Below are 20,219 nucleotides of genomic sequence, written 5' to 3'. Positions count from 1 at the left end.
GGTTCTCTGAAATGGGACCTTGTTTGTTTGTTTGTTTGTTTATCTATGTTTTTCAAGCCAATGATTTCAACAGATGAATTAGAACGATGTTTGAATCAGCAAAAATTTACCAAGCTTCCTGAGCCCCACTGTGGTAGAGGAATACACTGATGGTGAGACAGCATGTTCCCTTACAGTGAAAACTTGATTTGTGTCACTGTCTTTTTGCAGGTCACACAACTGGTCTCTCATTAAATAATGACCGGCTATACAAGCTCACATACTCCACTGAAGTTCTTCTTGATCGGGGCAAAGGAAAACTGCAAGACAACGTGGGCTACCGCATTTCCTCCAACGTGGATGTGGCGTTACTGTGGAGGAATCCTGATGGTGATGATGACCAACTGATCCAAATCACGGTGGGCATTTTCTACCAGATAAATGCAAAGATTAGTTGTCAGCAATTTTTGAGAAGTGTTACCATTTGACAGCACTTGTTTTGAATTCCTGATTGTACATCCATTTAGTTTGTTATCTCTATCACTAAAATAAGCAGACCTATGTATTTGAAGGTTTTAATGATGAAAAGTGAACTGATCTTTCCAAATTGTTGACACAGACAATAGAAGCTATATATTGGTAACCAACCAGAATATCGTGTTCAATTCTATAGATCTTGTTAATAGGGATATTATGCTAGAGTCTTTTCAAAATGTTCTGGGAGAGAACGGTCAAGAATCCATGTTGTATGAAAGACAGTTGAGACTGCTCTAACTCAAGAGGAGATCAGTTAGGAGCTTCCTGCATTCCTTGATAAAACAGGTGGAATTTCTGAAGAGACAGTAAACCTACTCTGTATTCTTCCTGAGGAAGGAAGCAAGTACTCCCCTGGACAACAATGTTTGGTCAGTTAAAATGGTTGAGATTTATGTGTTCAGAAAGGAGGCCAAATTAGATGGTCTGTGGGGCCTTTTCCAATTGTAATATATGATGATTCCCTTATTTGCTTCTCAAGAACCTAAAGGTAATAGATTCCTTTAGTAAAGTCAGTTATTCTTCTGCATCTTAGTGTGAAATAGACACACAGGGCAAAGTACTTAGAACAAGTATCCTTTATAATGAAGTGTCATAGCAACACATTTACAAGTGGTCTTTGCTTCTTTGGATGTCTCTAATTGCTGTTGTGTTTTCCAAGTTGGATCAAAGCATCAACATTCACCTCTCTGAGCCATTTCTCAATACAACAGTAAACTATTCTCCAGAAAACATTATATTCTCCTTATTCAGTAATTAGACTTTATTTTTACTTATACAGATGAGGTAGAATGGGGCAGGGTTTCCTTCCAAAGTGAAGAAAGTGAAGTGATCAGGCAGACTGCAACCACATAAAACAAAGGAAAAATGGCAACGATAGGAAAGAACCACATTCAAGTCAGTTATTTTAAGCCTAAAGTCACAGAGTTCTTTAAGTATTGCTGTTTTTGCCTTATTAAAAAACCTAGTTTTTAAATACCTTCTCCATTCTTTTAAAGTGAGTGGCAAAGTCCTATAAATCTGAACTGAAAAATGACAGAAGAAATTGTGGCCAACTCTGTCTGTTCCTTTACCATTTTATGTTCTGAGATACTGTGATAAAGACAGACATAGGAAGTTTTTTTTAACAGGTTTCTTTCTGTTACTCCAGATGAAGGATGTAAATGTTGAAAATGTGAATCAGCAGAGAGGAGAGAAGAACATCTTCAAAGGAAAAAGTCCACCTAAAATCATAGGAAAGGAAAACTTGGAAGCTCTGCAAAGACCTATGCTCCTTCATCTAATCCATGGAAAGGTAAAGGGGCATTAAGGTTCCACATCTTTTTCTTTAACTTTGTATTTTTCTTCCCTTTAGTAGATATTATTTTGAGGTAATCACATTATAACTATGTTTATGGTAAATGGGATTTTTTTAAGAACTAAAGAACTGAGGTTGTAAATTAAATGTTTCCAAACTAAATCAATGCCCTGAGTTCCCTTATATTTACTAGCCAATTTGTTTGCTATTTTTCTGGAAGTCTTTCTAGTAGAATCAAGTATTTATTTATTGATGAGAGGCATTATTAAAAGGTAAATTTCTTATCAAGTTATAAGGGATTACAAAGATAATGCAACAAAGCAAGTCAACACAACATGATTGGATAAATTCAGGAAAGGAGACAAATTATGAGACTGAAATGATCTAACTGAGATTAGTAATATTGATTTGTTATGAGATTATCAATATCTGGCTAAAGTACAAGGTTAAAGTTTAAGGGTGCAACAAGTCTAAAGTAGAGGTTTTTTCTTAAAGCTTTTAGAAATTATTTCAAAAATATGACATAGAAAAGCATTTTACATGTTAAAATAATGAACACTTTATAATATCTATTTGAAAATCTGTTTTAAAAATTCTATAAGTATGCATTCCTTATGGCTTGATTCTAGTAAATTAAAATTGTCTTAATAAATTTGGAATTGAGAGACAATTGTGATCAGTGAATTATTAGGCATTACATATGGGGGTTTATGAAAATTACAGATAGTGTGTTGACATACATAAAAATGTGTCAGTAAAGATGAGAGCTCAATTTTAGAAACAAAAGCAGGAAAACAGAAAGGAACATTATAGTTCTAACTGTACGTCTCTAAACTTTAACTTTATAAATTCAAAATAAAGATAAACTGATATTTATCAGTATACTGATAAAGTAATACAGCAGTATAAAGTATTTGATACTGATAAAGTATTTGAAAACAAATACTTTGGACCTTTCAGATATGTATATTGCTAATCGTAATGCACATTTTTATGTGAAGTACTAAAAATGAACTCACAAGAAATCTTGTGTTTTCACCTCTCTTACAACCAAATATGAATCACTACCTTCAAGAATGCTTTCTCTTTCTTCTCCACTTGTCAGAATACTTGCCATGTTTCTGACTGCTCACATGCCATTTCTGTCATAAAGTTTATACCCTTCCAGCCAGCTGGAAATAACCATCACTCTTCAAAATACTCTTAGCACTTTGCAGATCACTCAGGACCCTTATCACTTTCTTTTTGGTCATTTGTGTTCATTGCTAGATTTTGGGTTTTAGATAGAAAAAATTCCAATTCCTCTTTGTATTTCAGCCTCTCGCCCCTCACCTCCATGCTCTTCCATTTCCTCCTTCCCCAAAGCACCCAGAATCATGCCTTGCACTGAGTATTTTATGAAGCCTTTCCCAACATCTTTCCAAACCCCTGAGCCGATTTCTATCAAAGCATTTATCACAGTGTATTGTCATTTGCTTTTTATGTCTTGGTTCTCCACATCCGAGTAAGTTTCTCATGGGCAGAGTTGTAGCTTTGTCTATTCAGCAGCTTGCTCATAGTGGGGACTCAATATAGATGCTTCTAAAATAAGTGATAAATGAATGAGATTATATGGAGCTCAACTGAATTGAACTTTGAGAAAGGTTTTACTTATTGTTTACCTAATAATAGCTAAAATGTACTGAGCACTTACTGTGTACTAGGTGCTGACAAAAAACATTACACAAATTGTCTCTTTTATTCTCAAAATGGCCCTGAGCAGTAAAGGCTGCCTTATCACCTTCTTATGATAGATGAGAAACCAAAGTTAAGAGAAGTTAGGAAATTTGCCTGTAATCATACAACTGGCAGGTGGTGGAGTTGGGATTTGAAACAGAGTCTATGCTCAAACTTCTATGTCAACTGTCTTCCAGCTGGAAAGTGTTTGGAGATATGCCTGGCTCTTTGGTTGACTTATAGTGTTCTTTATTTATATCATGAGATCAGTTGATTTATTTGATTTTCATATGGCTCAATTTTGTTAACCCCATAAAATATTGTTATTTTCTTCTCTGAGCTTCCAATGTGGCAAGACACTTGAGTTCATAGATATTATTTGCATTTATAGTCTTAATGACAATCAATCATTTTATAGGTCCTTTGGTAGCAGCTGAGTACAAAGTCTTCTGATACACACATGAAAGGATTCAGTACCCTCACTGTTCAAAGGCTAGGACAGAACCACCACGTCATTATTTTAGTAACGCCAATGGGCCAGTTCTAGAGGAGCTGTGATTTGTGATGATTTACTGTAACCACAGGTTAAAGTACATCACCATATCTTTCAAGTATATAGGAAAGTATTTGTTGGAAAATACTTAACAATGGAGACTAAGAAGCCAACAGGAAGTTTCAGCCACGTCACTGTCAGAAAGATTATTAAAATATCATTTCAGTTTACTATAAGAGAAATTATGGACAGAGTAAACTGCAGATGGGTTATTTTCTTAGAGAGTATTTTCTGCTGCAGGCTCAAATTAAGTTTTGTTCCCTGAAGTTTCTGTGCTTTCAAGGATGTACATCAGCATGTAATTTTTGTCCTTCCAGAACTCCCCCTCTCTCCCTTTCCCATCTGAGGCTTTCATATTTACATTTTAAAAGAGAGCCCATCAAAATGCTTAGATACATATTCATTGTACATCTTCTTTTTTCCATGCCCACTCATCTTCCCTATGTGACTGGGCATGACTCTAGTTTTGTCTACAGATCATTAAGTTGGAAGCATGACAGTTATCTGATTAAGTTGATTAACCCTGATGAGTGAAAGATACCTCAAGTTATACCATTGATTCTTTTATTGGCCTGAAATGCTAATCCAATTAACTGGATAATTACCAGATTTCCATTTCTGGTTTTGGCTTTGTGATGATTAAATTAACCGCGTGACTGCTGAGTCGGACCTTTATTTTGTTTTGTTTCCAGTATTGATTTGCTCTCTAAATCAGCATGGCTCTTGTACACACACTGAACTGCAAAAAGAAATGTGACACTTTGAAAGCTCTTCTGAAACTCGTTATATATTTCCTTACTTGTTTATTCTCCAATGTGTCATTTCCTAGCTATGATCTATCTTAGATAGATATCAAAGATAAAATGACTAATCTCTGTTTGCTAGGATTCTTTTTATTATTTTTATTGTTTAGCCACTTAATGGAATTTTGTCTCCTCTTATTCTTAAAATATATATAAAGGAAGGTGTGGCGAAAGGCATCTTGTTTCTAAAGAAAATATGAATGATGCCTGCCGATTTCAAGAGGAAATTGGCCCCTCATATTTGGCTGAAAGAGGCACTGCACCTCCTTCCCAGCCATCTTACCAGTCTCCCTCTAGACGTGGTTTCCTTGGATTAAAGATTTTGTTTGTAACCAGGACGTACAGTACCTGCTGCTGCTCTTTGGAAGCTCTGAGGACTGTGAATTTAGATAAGAACCCTGTGCTCTTGAATGTTCAGAACTAATTTCAATGCTGAATGAAGTAATCAGCTTTATGGCCTGAGTATAATAAAACTTAACTCAGTCCCTGTTGTGAAATAATGAATTTAAGATTATTGCTGTGACAGCCATGTGACTCGAACTGCAAAATTCTGACTTCATATTATCATTTTTTAAAGAATTACAAGGCAGCTCAATTCTATCAGTTTTGACGTTTAGCTGGTATGGATATCAGTAGTATCTTCACTTTGGATCTCATCAGCCTGCACTAAAGAAACAGGCCCTAGAAGTACCAGTCACATAAAAGTAAAAGAGATGTGTCCATTTTTCTAGTTCTGGGGAAGCAATAAAAACTAATAGGATGAAAAAAAATTTTGTATGCGTCTCACAGTTTATATCTATCATTCTGCCTGCTAGGAGGGAAAAAAGGCTCTAACACCATTTTCTAAGGGATCCAGACGTCAAGATCAAAACTTGCTCCGTAGCAGTGTATCAGTAACAGATAAGCACTTAACCTTATGCATAGTCCAAAGATTAAATCCAAGAACTGGCTTTCCTTACATTTTAGGTAAAACTTTAAAAATAGTTCAGGTACATTTTGTAACCTGGAAGGAAAGCAACATAGTGGTGACAGTACTGGTATTTTTCCCACTTAGGAGATCATCTTGCTTTCTAAAGTCTTCAAGATTCATACCAAAAAGACATGGGCCATATAGACATGTGTGTATTGCCACTGAGTAAACACTCCTGACTATTTTAGGGCAATATAGTTATGAACTTCTAATAGTCATGATATCTGGAAATATACTTCCAAATATTTGAAAAGGAAATTACGTTGTGATTATTAAAGGAAAGGAAATATAGTTTACAAAATAGAACTTCGGAAACTCAGGCTTGGGTCTGAGATATTGCCAGTGATTTGTTTGAGAATATGATACTGCGAATTTTCAGACACTGAGGTCATTATCCAATTCCTTTCTAAGCCAGACACACACTATTCCAACATTTATAGGTTAGTCCAGTGTAATGACTAAAACTGATTGCCAGATAAAGCACCTAGTAAATTCATCACTAGGCAGAGTATATGTAGAAAGTAACAATAGAGATTTGAGACACTTGTTTGGTTAATTCAGGCAAATTATTCTCTTCTTCTAAAACACAAGAGAGTTTTTATGTAGGCTAAATTATTGAGCTTGGTATTATTTGGATTCATTGCATAATTATTGAGCTTTTTGTTTTACTTGAGAAAGTATGGTTGGTTTTAAAAAGTAATAGGAAGGCATTCAGGATATTTTTGGTAGAAGTGCTCAGCTATAATTATTATAGACCTTAGGAATTTTTACAGGGGGCACAAATCTATTCTCTATTTCTAAATTGTGTGATGCATTTGAAGTCTACAGGGTGAAAACCAAGAAGCTACTTTCCAGAAAATTCACTTTGTAATTTTATCCTTATTTTTAAAACATGAGCTAAATGATCAAAATGGCATAAGACACTGTTATCATCTCTCTGCCTATAAATATCAAGGGTGATAAAACAAAGCTAAGTGGTTTACTATTCCTGCCAAATCACAGTCACCCTCCTTGTTTCAACCTCCTTTCTCTGCCTTCTGATGGGAACCTCAAAGCAGTGCCTGGGGCAGGATATGCAGCAGTCGCAATCTCAGCCTCAAATTTTCCAACCTTCTGTATGTATGTGTATATATATATATATATAATTTTTTGTTTCAAGTTTGGTTACAGGTAGAGAACATGGTGACATCTTCAAACAGAATGTTTATCATTTCTCTTCCTTTGGAAATCCTTGTTTTCATGAGGCTCCCAGCCTATATCAGTGCTCTTTCCTGGTGCTGTACCCATTGTGCACAGAGCCTTCATTATCAATCTCCCTAAATTTCATATTCTCGTGGTCGTAGAGATTTAAGTAGCTTCTTTTCACAAAACAGAAATTGCAGAATTGGAGTGTCAGATCTCTTCCAGGATTTATACAGGTAAGGATCTGACCTTGCCTGACACTTATTCAACTAATCTGATAAATGGTGCATTTTTGCTTCATTTATGTTTTTTCTGTTTCCCTTTCCCTACCAGGTCAAAGATTTCTACTCATATAAAAATGAGCCAGTGGCCATAGAAAATATCAAGAGAGGCCTGGCTAGCCTATTTCAGACACAGTTAAGCTCTGGAACCACCAATGAGGTACTTACCAATATTATTAAAAATTCAGCATCTCAATAAAATTTGTAAAGATTTCTACTTATAAAACTTCAGTAGAGTTACTAATAAAGTAATGCTCAGAAAAGGTGAGTTGTGTAGTAAAGTCTCATTTACATGTGAAACAATTGCCATTTACCCCAGTGTTTTGTTAATCAATTACAAGATAGAGAGAATTAGAATTATTCATACTAAAGGAACTTAGTGGGGATCCTTCCAGTGGTTCCCAGACATCACTGTACCATAGAGGGGCTTGTTACAAATATAGATTCCCTATATTCATCCCAGAGATTCTGATTCAGTAGAACAGGGATGACCCAAACATCTGTATATATGTATATTTTGAGATGAAGTCTCACTCTGTGGCCCAGGCTGGAATGCAGTGGTGCAATCTCAGCTCACTGCAACCTCCACCTCCCAGGTTCAAGCAATTCTCCTGCCTCAGCTTCCCAAGTAGCTGGGATGACAGGCATGCGCCACCACACCCAGCTAATTTTTGTATTTTTAGTAGAGACAGGGTTTCAGCATGTTGGCCAGGCTGGCCTTGAACTCCTGACCTTGGATGACCCACCCACCTTGGCCTCCCAAAGTGCTGGAATTACAGGTGTGAGCCACTGTGCTTGGCCCAACATCTATATTTTAATAGCTTTCCTGGATTATTTGGATGCATTTTCAATGTGGGGAACAACTGGTCTTTACAAGCATTGCTCATTTTACAAAAGAAGAAACTAGAGAAGTTAGGTGGATCTTCCAGTATCTCACCTGGAGTCAAGGCTGAATGGAGTCCAAGTTTCTTAGTCTGAATTCAACAAGCCCATAAATGTGTGAAAAATATGATGGTAGGGCCAGACCAAAAGAATATTGGTTAGCTTACTAGAAAAGAGACTTCTGCCTCTGTGATGCTGGCAGAGGCCCCAGGAAAAAGCTTAGAGAGGCTAGACAGAGCCTGCATTGGGATACATTTGCCTAAACTCAAACTGATGATGTAGCTAATAATGATTTGAGTTAATCCCATAGGATTTTAAGAATTTCTAATCATACTCAGCTAGTAGAAGTTATACACACACACACACACACACACACACACACACACACACACAGAGAGAGAGAGAGAGACAGAGAGAGAGAATTTAGATACAACATTAACAATCAACTTCCTTGCCACAGAATTACCCATTTATCAAAGGTTTCAATTATTACCAGGCCATTTGTCTAATTCTAATTGGATTTAGAGAGAAGTAGGAAATCCCACATTATTCCTGAAAAACATGAGAAGGCACTAGTAAGACTCAACCAAAGAGAATAGGAAGGAATCAATGAACTACTGGAAACCTCGTTCCTGTCTTTGTATCTTATCATCCTGGGGAAGAAAAAAGCATCCCTTATGGCATATTAGAGACCTCAGTTTTCAAGCCACATCTCATTAGAATTCCAATGGCCCAGAAGGAATCCTAAGCATTATGCCCTTGCCTTTCTTTTTAGGTAGATATCTCTGGAAATTGCAAAGTGACCTACCAGGCTCATCAAGACAAAGTGATCAAAATTAAGGCTTTGGATTCATGCAAAATAGAGAGGTCTGGATTTACGACCCCAAATCAGGTATGATAGATGTCACTTTCTTTGAGGCATTCAAATAATTACATTTTGTAGAGATTAATTTAATATGATAGGAGAATAAAGTAGAAATATAATTTTGAAACATAATTTTTAGTTTAGGCTGTAAATTCACCTAAATGAAATGAATAGACTCATTTAAATATGTTGTAAGTATTGGTGATAAGGGATGGATGTAATGGGGAAGGTCTTTTGTAGACTGAAAGATAGTTTGCTATTTGACTTGATTCGATAATTTAAAAGATGATTACTTGTTATAAAGATGGCTATTTATTCATTTAGGTCTTGGGTGTCAGCTCAAAAGCTACATCTGTCACTACCTATAAGATAGAAGACAGCTTTGTTATAGCTGTGCTTGCAGAAGAAATACATGCTTTGGGGCTGAATTTCCTACGAACCATTACAGGGAAAATAGTATCAAAGTAAGATAATGCTAAAATTTTTATTTTCTTTGCTATTCTTTGTTATATTGTTAAACTTGATTTGTAAATTGATCTGTGTGTGTGTGTGTGTGTGTATACACAGTCATGCATTGCTTAACAATGGGAATAAGTTCTGAGAAATGCATTGTTAGGCAATTTCATCATTGTGCAAACATCATAGAGTGTACATACACAAACACAGATGGCCTAGCCTACATTATATGTTATAGCCTATTGCTCCTAAGCTACAAACCTGTATAGCATATTGCTGTAGTGCATACTGTAGATAATTAAACACAATGGTAAGTTTTTATGTATCTAAACATAGATAAAGTCAGCAAAAAAAGTACAGTATAAAAGATACTGTATAGTTGTACCTTTATTCCTTAGCAGGTACATAAATGAAATTTGCAGGGCTGAAAGTTGCTCTGCGTGAATCACCAAAGGAGCAGTGAGTGAATGTGATAGACGAGGACATCACTGTACATTGCTGTAGACTTTATAAACACTGTACACTTATGCTACACTGAATTTCTAAGAATCATTTTTCCTCAATCATAAATTAACTTTAGCTTACTGTAACTTTTTTACTTTAAAAACTTTTTAATTTTTGTTAGCTTTTTGACTTCTCTGTAGAAGTCATACAGATGTACAAAAATATTTTTTCTTTAAGTCCTTATTCTATAAGCTTTTTTCTATTTTTAAAATGTTTTATTTTTTACTTTTTAAAATTTTCTTGTTAAAAATTAAGACATAAACATATATGTTAGCCTAGGCCTACACAAGGTCAGTATCATCAGTATCACTGTTTTCCTCCAGTGAAAGGAACCTACAACCTGCACATCTTGTTTCACTGGAAGGTCTTCAGGTGCAGTAACACACATGGCTCTGTCACCTCCTATGATAACAATGGTTTCTTCTGAAATACCTCCGGAAGGACCTGCCTGAGGCTGTTTTACAGTTAATATTTTTAATAAGTAGAAGGAATGTACTCTAAAATAATAATAAAATGTATGGTATAATAAATACATAAATCAGTAATAATCAGTTATCATGATTATCAAATACTGTGTAGTGTAAGTAACTGCATGTGCTATACTTTTATTTAACGGTAGCACAGTAGGTATGTTTCCACCAGCATCACCAGAAACGTGAGTAATTCTTTGCACTATGATCATAGGACAGCTGTGATGTCACTAGGCAAGAGGAATGTTTCTGCTTCATAGTCTCATGGGACCGCCTTCATACATGGGTCCGTTATTGACCAAAACATCCTTATGCAGCACATGACTGTGTTTATTATGCTTTCCCATTTCAACTGTAAGCTCCTTGAAAACAGCGATTATATCTTGTTCATCTTTATTTATTACATCATCTATAGTAATTCATGCCATGTGGTAAATAATTACTTTTTAAATGAAATTTTATTAAAAATCAATTATTTATTGAATAGAATTTAAGTTTTAAAAAGACTAAATACTTGATTCATTCTAGATCGTTTTCTAATTTCTTTGTCAAATGTTTTTAATGTTAAGGTTAAAAAGCGGTATCATTTGTAATTTTTCTCTTAAGAGTTTTTTTAAAAACAACGTTGTTGTTAAAAAGCATAGAAACTTCCATAGTAAAGAGATGCGGCAAAATTTTTGATGTGACATATGCAACTTAAATATTTAGACCTATTTTTCAATTGAAGACTATTTCTCTGGACAGGATTGTTCTTCCAGGGTTAAGAACTAGAATTTTAAATCTAAGAGTTTCTGTTATTATCAGATTTTAATTCAGAAAACATTGTTTTCTAGCAGTGAATGTATTATACCTTATGCTATTGCCTCTCAAAACATTTCTCTGGAGTAGTTCTAATATTAGCACCAAATGGATGCAAAATCTTAGTAAAAAGTACCTCATTAAAATGCTTGAAGTTTTATAGAAGTCTCATCTGGAGTAGGATTTTGCATTCTACTTCTTATACTACTGGTATATCAATAGTGTTTTCTTATCTTTTCATATAAAATAAGTATTTTACATTACTTATCAGGCATATGAGATTTCCATTGCTATGTAACAAACCACCCAGATTTAGTGGTATAAAATGCAACAATCGTTGTATTTTTCTCTGACATAATTTGCAGGCCTGCCTTGGCCTTGCTAGGCATCTATTATGTAGTTGCAGATAGTTACTGGCTAGAGCTGAAACTATTCAAAGGTTGTTTCCCCATGTATCTGGTGCTTGGGCTGGAAAGACTCAAACAACTGAGGCTCCTTGTGCAATTCTCTATATTTCTCTGTGGCCTCTCAGCATGGCAGCTTCACATAGCCAGACTTCCTCTGTGGCAGCTTAAGACTCTGAAGCACATGTTCTGATAGTGTGCCAGAAAAAAGCTGAGTTCTCTTTTAAGACATAGCCTTAGATATCACATGTTACTTCCAGTCTCCTCTATTAGTTGGGGCAGTCAGAGTCCTACCCAGGTTCAAGGAGAGGGATGTAGGCCCTACCTTTTGATGACAGACAGGTTCTGGAAGAGTATTTCAGACAAAAATATAGTGAGACTATTTTTGGAAAATAAGCTTTTCTAGCTGTCATGGTTAATAAGTAACACGTTTGTATTGACGATATCATTTTCAGAAAGCTAGGCTAAATTCAAAAGAGCTGTCATCTCAGATCTTATTCAGCATCCAGGCAAATTTTCTTCCCTGTATACTCTTGACATAATATTTTGAAAATCCAAACTTAAACTTTCAAATCTTCTAATACAATTGTAGCTCTAGAAAGACTTCCTTATGAGCTTTCCGCTACCTCTGGAGATACCACAGTTTGAAAGACATGGCTATATACAACTTGAATAAATTAATGTCTTGTTTGACAAAAGAATGGCAATTAGTATCTTGTTCACTCAAAAGAATGATTATAATGTAGTATTTCCCTTTGGTGTTATGCAGGCAGAAATTAGAGCTGAAGACGACCGAAGCAGGCCCAAGACTGATGTCTGGAAAGCAAGTTACAGCCATGGTCAAAGCAGTCGATTCAAAGTACACAGCCATTCCCATTGTGGGGCAGATCTTCCAGAGCCAGTGTAAAGGATGTCCTTCTGTAAGTGCGAACAAATATGGGAATAATCATGACATCAGACTCTGTTTTCCTTTTGTCTCCAGTGAAAACATCAGTTCATTTAATGAAGAAAGTTTCTAAAAAACTACCAGCTACCACAGAGTTGTGATGACAGCCGTCTCACAATATGCACCTGAGATGGTGCATGATATATCAATAATTAACGAATAGTTACCATTCATTTCTCTCAAAAAGCTTTATAACTCAAGGACAGCCTTTAATAAGTCACATCTAGAATTCAGGGAGGATAGAGGGCTTAATGAATTAGGGGGAAGCATATGATATCAAGAACGTGGACAAAGGCTGAACCCTGAAAGTTCTGTCACATAATAGTGATATGTCCACAGATAACTTACTTTACTGGACTCAGTGCTTTGAATATTGCTGCGAGGACTGAAAAAGAATACTAGGATCATTGCCTAAATTAGGAAGCACATCTTTACCCCAATTTCCCCTATAATTACTGTCAGAAATGCGATATCTCATCCCCAGGGCAAAGTGTAGATTATCTTGTAACACTTTTAATCCAACAAAGAAAATTTTCATTTTATTGCATGAATCAGTTACGATAGACAGAGAAATGACTTACCATTCAGCATTTCCTTATCTTTAATCTCTTGTCAGAAGAGCAAAACCTTGGTTTCATGCTCTGTATGTAGCTATAGGGAGATGCTCTTTCCTTCTATATTACTGGTGTTCAGCAAAGTGAAATCATCAAGATGTAATACCATAATTCGCTTAAAGTACAAGACAGTAATTCCTTGTTAGTTTCTGAAATTGAGTTAGAGGAAAAAATGAAACATTTTAAAACACAAAATCATCATTTTCAAACATTGTTACTTCTTTTACCCGTTTTTTTTTCATATGTCATTTAATGTTCTAATATAATTTTCTAATGTTGTATGAGATGGTAATTAGGAAAGTGGTTAGTGAAACCAATCTTTTCTTAGCTCTGCACTATTAATTTCTCTCCCATAGATATTAAACATGAGCCATATAAGATTTTTGATAATTATTTCTTAATTATTGTAGAAAAGGACTTATTTATGTCATTGAGGAATTTGCTTTTGTAAATCCTATTGCAGCTCTTTAAAGCAAAACAAAAACAAAACACTTGAATTCATATTGATATGCTCTCTGCCTTCAGAAACCACCCAGTAAATTTTTAGCTAAGTACAGCTGGAATTTCACTTGGAATATTCTCTTAAGATTAGATAGCTAAAAGGGACTTGAAAAAGAGAAAAATAAATATCTATTGCTGATTAGAAGTAATGAATAATTTAAAAACTGGCAGCAAGTTGATTGCTACAGAGTTAAAGAGTTAGAGGTCACTGATAGGATTTCATAAAACTAGAGGGGAAAGTAATAAAGTATGAAAAATAAGTTATTCAGTTTGTTTCAAAGCCAAGAAATGCCATTAATTAGAACTATTTATTAAGTTGCTGCAACAGTAATTACAGTTTTTGCCATTACTTTTGCAACAACCTAATACTATTTTTTAAAACCGCAATAGAATAACTTAGAGTGTGTAAGAATTACCTTTATCTAAATGCTACTCTACAAAACATAGATATAAGCAATGAATAATTTGGACCTTAGCAATAGCAAAACATTGAATTTCATACAAAGAAAACAATAAAGAGATAGAATAGGGAGCTCACAGGAAAACTGACTTTCAGTGAGGTGTAGGTAAATGAGAAATCTGAAGCAATTCTTCAGCAGTTCTAATTATTTTAACTCTGGAATATTTTGCTGTTAATTAAAATTCTACACAATTTAAATTGCATTATGGTAGTCAAAGCCTGTCCTCAGATACAATTCCCTTGGTGTAGCCATGAAGTAACCTATATACCCAGAAACCAGTTAATTTTTGCCCCAGCCTCTTCAAGCTAAATATGAATATTTAGCTTGAGACAAAAACGGTCCTCCTATAGAGGAATGGTATGCAAAGTAAGTGGAAGTCCCAGGGGTGTGATATGGGTAGGGAACTATCAGGTATCTTGAAGTAAGGTACAAAAAGCTGCTTTTGCTTCAGACACAAGGGACATTTTATTCTTTGGAGAACAGCCTTTGTAAACGTGGACATTCACAGTTATGAGTGGGGTATGAGCCTGCAGCTATGTTTTGCAGCTCTTGGAGCACTGGCAGTCCACCAGGAAATACCTGCAGCCTGACAACCTCTCCAAGGCTGAGGCTGTCAGAAACTTCCTCGCCTTCGTTCAGCACCTCAGGACTGCGAAGAAAGAAGAGATCCTTCAAATCCTAAAGACAGAAAGCAAGGAAGTATTGTAAGTTCCCCAACATTTGTGTGGGGTTGTCTGTCAGAAACATTTCTGGATTGTTGGTTTTGTGAAGCAAGAAAGATCCCTTTTAAACCAACTGCCCCACCTCCAAAACAATTATTTTGTTGTACTACATTTTCACTGAACAGTTATGCCACCGTGCAGTAATTTAATGGTCACTTGACCAGAAATACAATAGCAGATTTTCAGCAGGGACTTGGGATGAACATGTAGATGTGTTTATGAGTTTAAATTAGGACTAGATTGGTGCATAGACAGGTGAAAGCAGGGCTTGGTAGTGACACCGTGTCACATGTGCTGCTTCGCTGTTTTTGAAATTGTGCTCCTCATGCTGTTAATTGACACCTGAACAGATTTGAGTTGATTTTAAAAACAACAACAAAAAAGGTTTGACTTCTTCAGCTGAAAATGTGATTTCACTAAAGAGTCAGTTGAAACTATGTTTTCTGTACAAAATTGAGAACTGAGGCAAATAGTGAAAAGAATCTGGAGAAAATAAATCCACACATTATTTAATATTTGGTAAAACTATGATCCATTCTACATGTGTAATAAACAGAGTTGACTTCTTTCCCAAAAACATTGCATTTGTTTCTAAATACAATGTATTTTTATTTTGTAACATGGAATCATTCTGTTATTTTGTAACATTTCACTATTCTGAAAGTACATAGGCATTGTCTTAACATAAAAGCCAAATTTACTGAAAATAAAAGTGGAATAATTAGGTAGGTAGTTAGCATAGAGATTATACTAAATCTCAGCATTATCTGTATCCTAAAAATTTTAAAGCAGCATAATTTGAAGGACTGTGTAACGTATTTTCTAAATCAGATTATTTATACAATATCGAATCATATAACATGCAACACACGTATGATATAGTGTAATAGAAAGGATACTAGGATTAACTAAAATCAGAAAATCTAGTTTAAATTCTGACCTCCAATAGCAGTATATCCTTTAAGGAAGTCTTTTTTTTTTTTTTTTTTTTTTTGAGACTGAGTTTTGCTCTTGTTGCCCAGGCTGGAGTGCAATGGCACTATCTTGGCTCACTGCAACTTCTGCCTTCCAGGTTCAAGTGATTCTCATGCCTCAGCTTCCTGAGTAGCTGGGATTACAGGCATGCGCCACCACACCCAGCTAATTGTGTATTTTTAGTAGAGACGTGGTTTCTCTCCATGTTGGTCGGGCTGGTCTTGAACTCCCAACTTCAGGTGATCTACCAGCCTTGGCCTCCCAAAGTGCTGGGATTCAGGCATAAGCCACTGCACCTGGCCAAGGAAGTCTTTTATATTTAGTTTCTCTGAGCCTCACTTTCAACATCTGTAAAATAGGGATAATAATTCTACTTATTTTAGGATAGTGAGAGGCAGGGTGGTGGAATGTAACATTTCCCGAAGAGCCTGTATTTTGTATCCTTTAATTTGTAGGAAGTTAACGGGTATGCAAAAAGGAAAAGATTCTGTGAGCAACTCAGTTTGCAAACCTCTGGATGAAACCAAGTTAATTTTTCTCTGTTGCAGAAATTTTTAGTATCTTTGATCAGACAATATTCTGATAAGTTTTCTTGTATATTTTCTAAAATATATGACCTTGATAATCTCTTTTCTTAAAGCATTTTGTAGGACTAGTGTTACATGGAAAAAGCTTTGAGAAACACTAATGTAATTAAGAAACCATGGACTCCAGAGTGAGAAAAACCTAGGTTTCAATCCAAGCAATGCCATTTACCAGCTATGTGTCCTTGAACAAATGACTAGGTATATCTGAGTCTATTTCCTAGCATGTAAAGGGGTATATTAATATTAAAGGCATGGTATTAATAACAGCTAATATTTATCAATCACTTACTATATGTCAAGCACTCTTCTGAATGTTTTACATGGATAACACAATTTAATCCCCCTAACAATCCTGAGGTAAATACTACTTAAGTTTCATTTTACAGATAAAGAACTTAAAGCTTAATTCATTAGGTTTTTGTTAGGGTCAAAATACTACAAGCATATTATTTTTTAAAAGTATAAACTACTAAGCACACGTCACATGTCTGGTGTGTTTATATAGATGTAGTATGTAATATTTACATACATGTGTTCATTAGTATGACAATTACTTTCAGAAATGTTACCTTCCCAGGCTCAAAAACCAAAAATTTTTGATGACTATAATATGTAATTAGAGTTTTCCTGTAGGGGTTCCATTCTGCTCACACATAGTCATTGTGGTTGAACATAGAACTATACCATGATGTTTTTTATTTTTAAACAGAGCAAAGCCTTTCCCCTTGCATATAAGGTTAAAAGGAATTTTTATCTTTCCATCAAACAATACTACTTTAGTTCAATTAGGCGCTTGTGAAATATGTGCATTTGCAAAGCTAATTAAAGAAAGAGAATAAATTTGGGGACCCATAGCTTTTATACATTACTTATACAGGGAAGAATTAGAACTTAATTTAGAATTGTATTTATGTAATTTTTATTTACAAATCTTCAAATTATACTTGGATTAGTTAATATGGTAAAATTAGTTTGTATATTTTGTTCGAGTATACATTGTTCGAGTAAGAGAGAAAGGCATTAAGGGAGAAAATTAAAATGGGAAGGGGTATTTTTGAGAAAGTCTTAATCATTTTTTCATTTGTTTAAATGAAAAAAAAGTCTTTTCAAGCCAATAGAGAGTCTGTGAGTGGCAGAGATTTTTAAGTATTCCTTACCCTAAACATTGATATCCATGATTATGCCTTTTTTTCTAATAGACCTCAGCTGGTAGATGCTGTCACATCTGCTCAGACCTCAGACTCATTAGAAGCCATTTTGGACTTTTTGGATTTCAAAAGTGACAGTAGCGTTATTCTCCAGGAGAGGTTTCTCTATGCCTGTGGATTTGCCTCTCATCCCAATGAAGAACTCCTGCGAGCCCTCATTGTAAGTCAAATAGACACTGAGAAAATAAAGGCCCTTAGCTCCTATAAAATTTCTTAAGAATATAAACAGTAATTAAAGGTTTCTTAGAACAGAATGAAGGCTATCAACTAGAGACTTCTGAGTATTCATATGCAAATTGGGTTATTTTCTATCCACTAATTATTAAAGGTACAATAAACTATTTCACTTAGTGCCTTCTTTGCAATTTCACTAAATAGTGTAAACTAAATGGAAATTTAAAGATTGTGTTCACCTATCATGTTATATAGCATATGACAGAATTTCAGCAGGGAGAAGTCTAGTTATGCTTCAGGAATCAATTTTAAAAGATTTGTTTTAGCTTCAAAAATTCTCATATTTAATAAGCCTGCACTGAAGAGATACAATTCTTCTGCTGTTAAAGATTAATGTTGAAAACAAAAATTAGACTTCTCTTGGGTCCAAGATTGTTTTCTTTTTAAGTGCACTTGTCTACCTGTTGTTGAGTGGAATAGTTCATAATCCTTTTGGAAAATGTACCCATGGAGATTCTGATAAAAGTGATGAATCCCCTTTTTACTCATACGTAAAATTTTACAACCCCCTTTTTTTGTTGTTGTTCACTGACCCAATGAATCCAATCCATAAACCCCCAGCGTTAAGAATTCCCTATACTGCAGGTTTAAAAATCCCTGAAAAGGAATTAACTCTTCAGTTCAAAGCTAGATAGCAAAAGTGTAAGTGTCTCAGAAGCAAAATTCTGAGTTTACAATCTAGAAACATAAAAATACCTTCTCAAGTATGTATTGGTTACTTTTTTATTTAACTAAGTGTTCCTTGGAAATATTCAAATGTCTTGGTAACCTGTTTTATCCCTGTTTGGTTAATAGAGTAAGTTCAAAGGTTCTATTGGGAGCAATGACATCAGAGAAACTGTTATGATCATCATTGGGGCACTTGTCAGAAAGTTGTGTCAGAATGAAGGCTGCAAACTCAAAGTAAGTGCAAATCCAATCTCATGTATTATATCATTCTACACCATCGTCCTATTGGATACTCACCATGCTGCCTGCTGTTGGCACTCCTAATTCTCTTTATTCGACTTACCTTATTTGCATAGCAATTTTTGACATCTGACATGTTACAATTCAGTTGTTTATTATGTTTATTTTATCTTTCTATATCACTAGAATGTAAGTTCCACGAAGAAATGAATCTCTGTTTTTGCTTGCCAGTTTCTGGTACATAGATAATACTTAGTATAAGACTTGCTAAAAAGTGAATAGTACAATAATCTCCCTACCCACATACTTTATTGAGTGCCCACTATGTACTCAGTTTTAAATGGTTTGTATGATATACTTCCTGTTTCAGAAAAAATGTTAGATTCTAAGGCCATCTCCTAGAGCAGAACTTTGTTTATAATAAGTGTGGTTTGCACTTTCAAGTTTTAATAGTAGGAATTTAGTTACAGAGAATTTTATATCTTATTTTCAATTTCATTTACCTAAAGCTTTTCCACTTGCCTCAGTGGACTATCAATTTTCACATCTTTCTTACTAAAAAGAATAAAGCAAAAACACTTTTTAAGTATAATTAAATATGGAAAACCAGAATAGATTAATGTCTAATACAGCTCATCTTTCTATAATGCAAATAAAGATGCTAAATATATTTTTTTAAAAACAGTCTTTTTTCTGTCTACATTATACAGCCAGTGTCCAGTCAGCATTTTTTCTACTTCAGACAGCATTATGTATTATTTTGCTTACTAAGGGCTTGCTATTAAAAATAGCAGGGAAATGTTCTTGAAACCAAATTGTTCCAAAAGAGGCAAGCCAAAACTAGAAGGTACATTAAGTATGAAAAAGATCACTAAAAAACAGTAGTATTGAAAAGGTTTGAGTATTAACTTACTAAGTTCTGGCAGAAATCAGACTTATATACTAGGGAACCATGACTTCTTATATTTTTTAATTTCCGTAATTATTTGAGTAGCTGATTTACTTCAGCTATTTGTGTATTAAATATCTTGGCCTAGGTAAAACCCACATGTCAAAAGATCTATTCAGCAGTATTTAATGAGCATCTACTCTTTGCTAGGTATGATGCTAATCCTTAGATATAAAGATGCATAAAATATTCTACCATCCTCAAAGAGCTCCTAGTCTGTTTATCAAATATAAACAATATAAACAAAGTGTTCAGACAATACAGAAGATGCAGCAACATTTCTGTTTGAGTGTGCCAGAGACATTTTCACCAAAATAACAATTTTTTGCACTTGGTCTAGAAGAGGTTTTCAAGTGAAGAGGTCAAAGTATGGAATAAAGGACATTCTAGGAGACATACAACAATGTATGAAAAGGCCA

General features: G+C 34.9%; 1 protein-coding gene across 3 annotated transcripts in view; it reads left to right on the top strand.

Moving 5' to 3' along the window:
* MTTP (microsomal triglyceride transfer protein) overlaps positions 1-20,219 on the top strand; it is a 57,352-nt gene that overhangs the window by 17,032 nt on the left and 20,101 nt on the right. For 2 of the 3 annotated variants that reach the window (XM_078366775.1, XM_078366774.1), the window contains 9 exons: positions 211-398; positions 1,664-1,807; positions 7,368-7,475; positions 8,973-9,089; positions 9,387-9,526; positions 12,464-12,614; positions 14,763-14,920; positions 17,700-17,868; positions 18,738-18,845. In XM_078366775.1, the coding sequence (XP_078222901.1) occupies positions 1,664-1,807; positions 7,368-7,475; positions 8,973-9,089; positions 9,387-9,526; positions 12,464-12,614; positions 14,763-14,920; positions 17,700-17,868; positions 18,738-18,845 (1,095 nt within the window). In that variant the 5' untranslated portion in view covers positions 211-398. Of the gene's footprint in view, positions 1-210; positions 399-1,663; positions 1,808-7,225; positions 7,271-7,367; positions 7,476-8,972; positions 9,090-9,386; positions 9,527-12,463; positions 12,615-14,762; positions 14,921-17,699; positions 17,869-18,737; positions 18,846-20,219 lie in introns of all 3 variants that reach the window. The other variant, XM_078366773.1, reaches the window with a different exon arrangement.

The sequence above is a fragment of the Callithrix jacchus genome, chromosome 3 (genome assembly GCF_049354715.1).
Source record: "Callithrix jacchus isolate 240 chromosome 3, calJac240_pri, whole genome shotgun sequence".
Taxonomy (NCBI): Eukaryota; Metazoa; Chordata; class Mammalia; order Primates; family Cebidae; genus Callithrix; species Callithrix jacchus.
The sequence above is the reverse complement of the archived record's forward strand: the minus strand, read 5'-3'. Positions and strand labels throughout refer to the sequence as shown.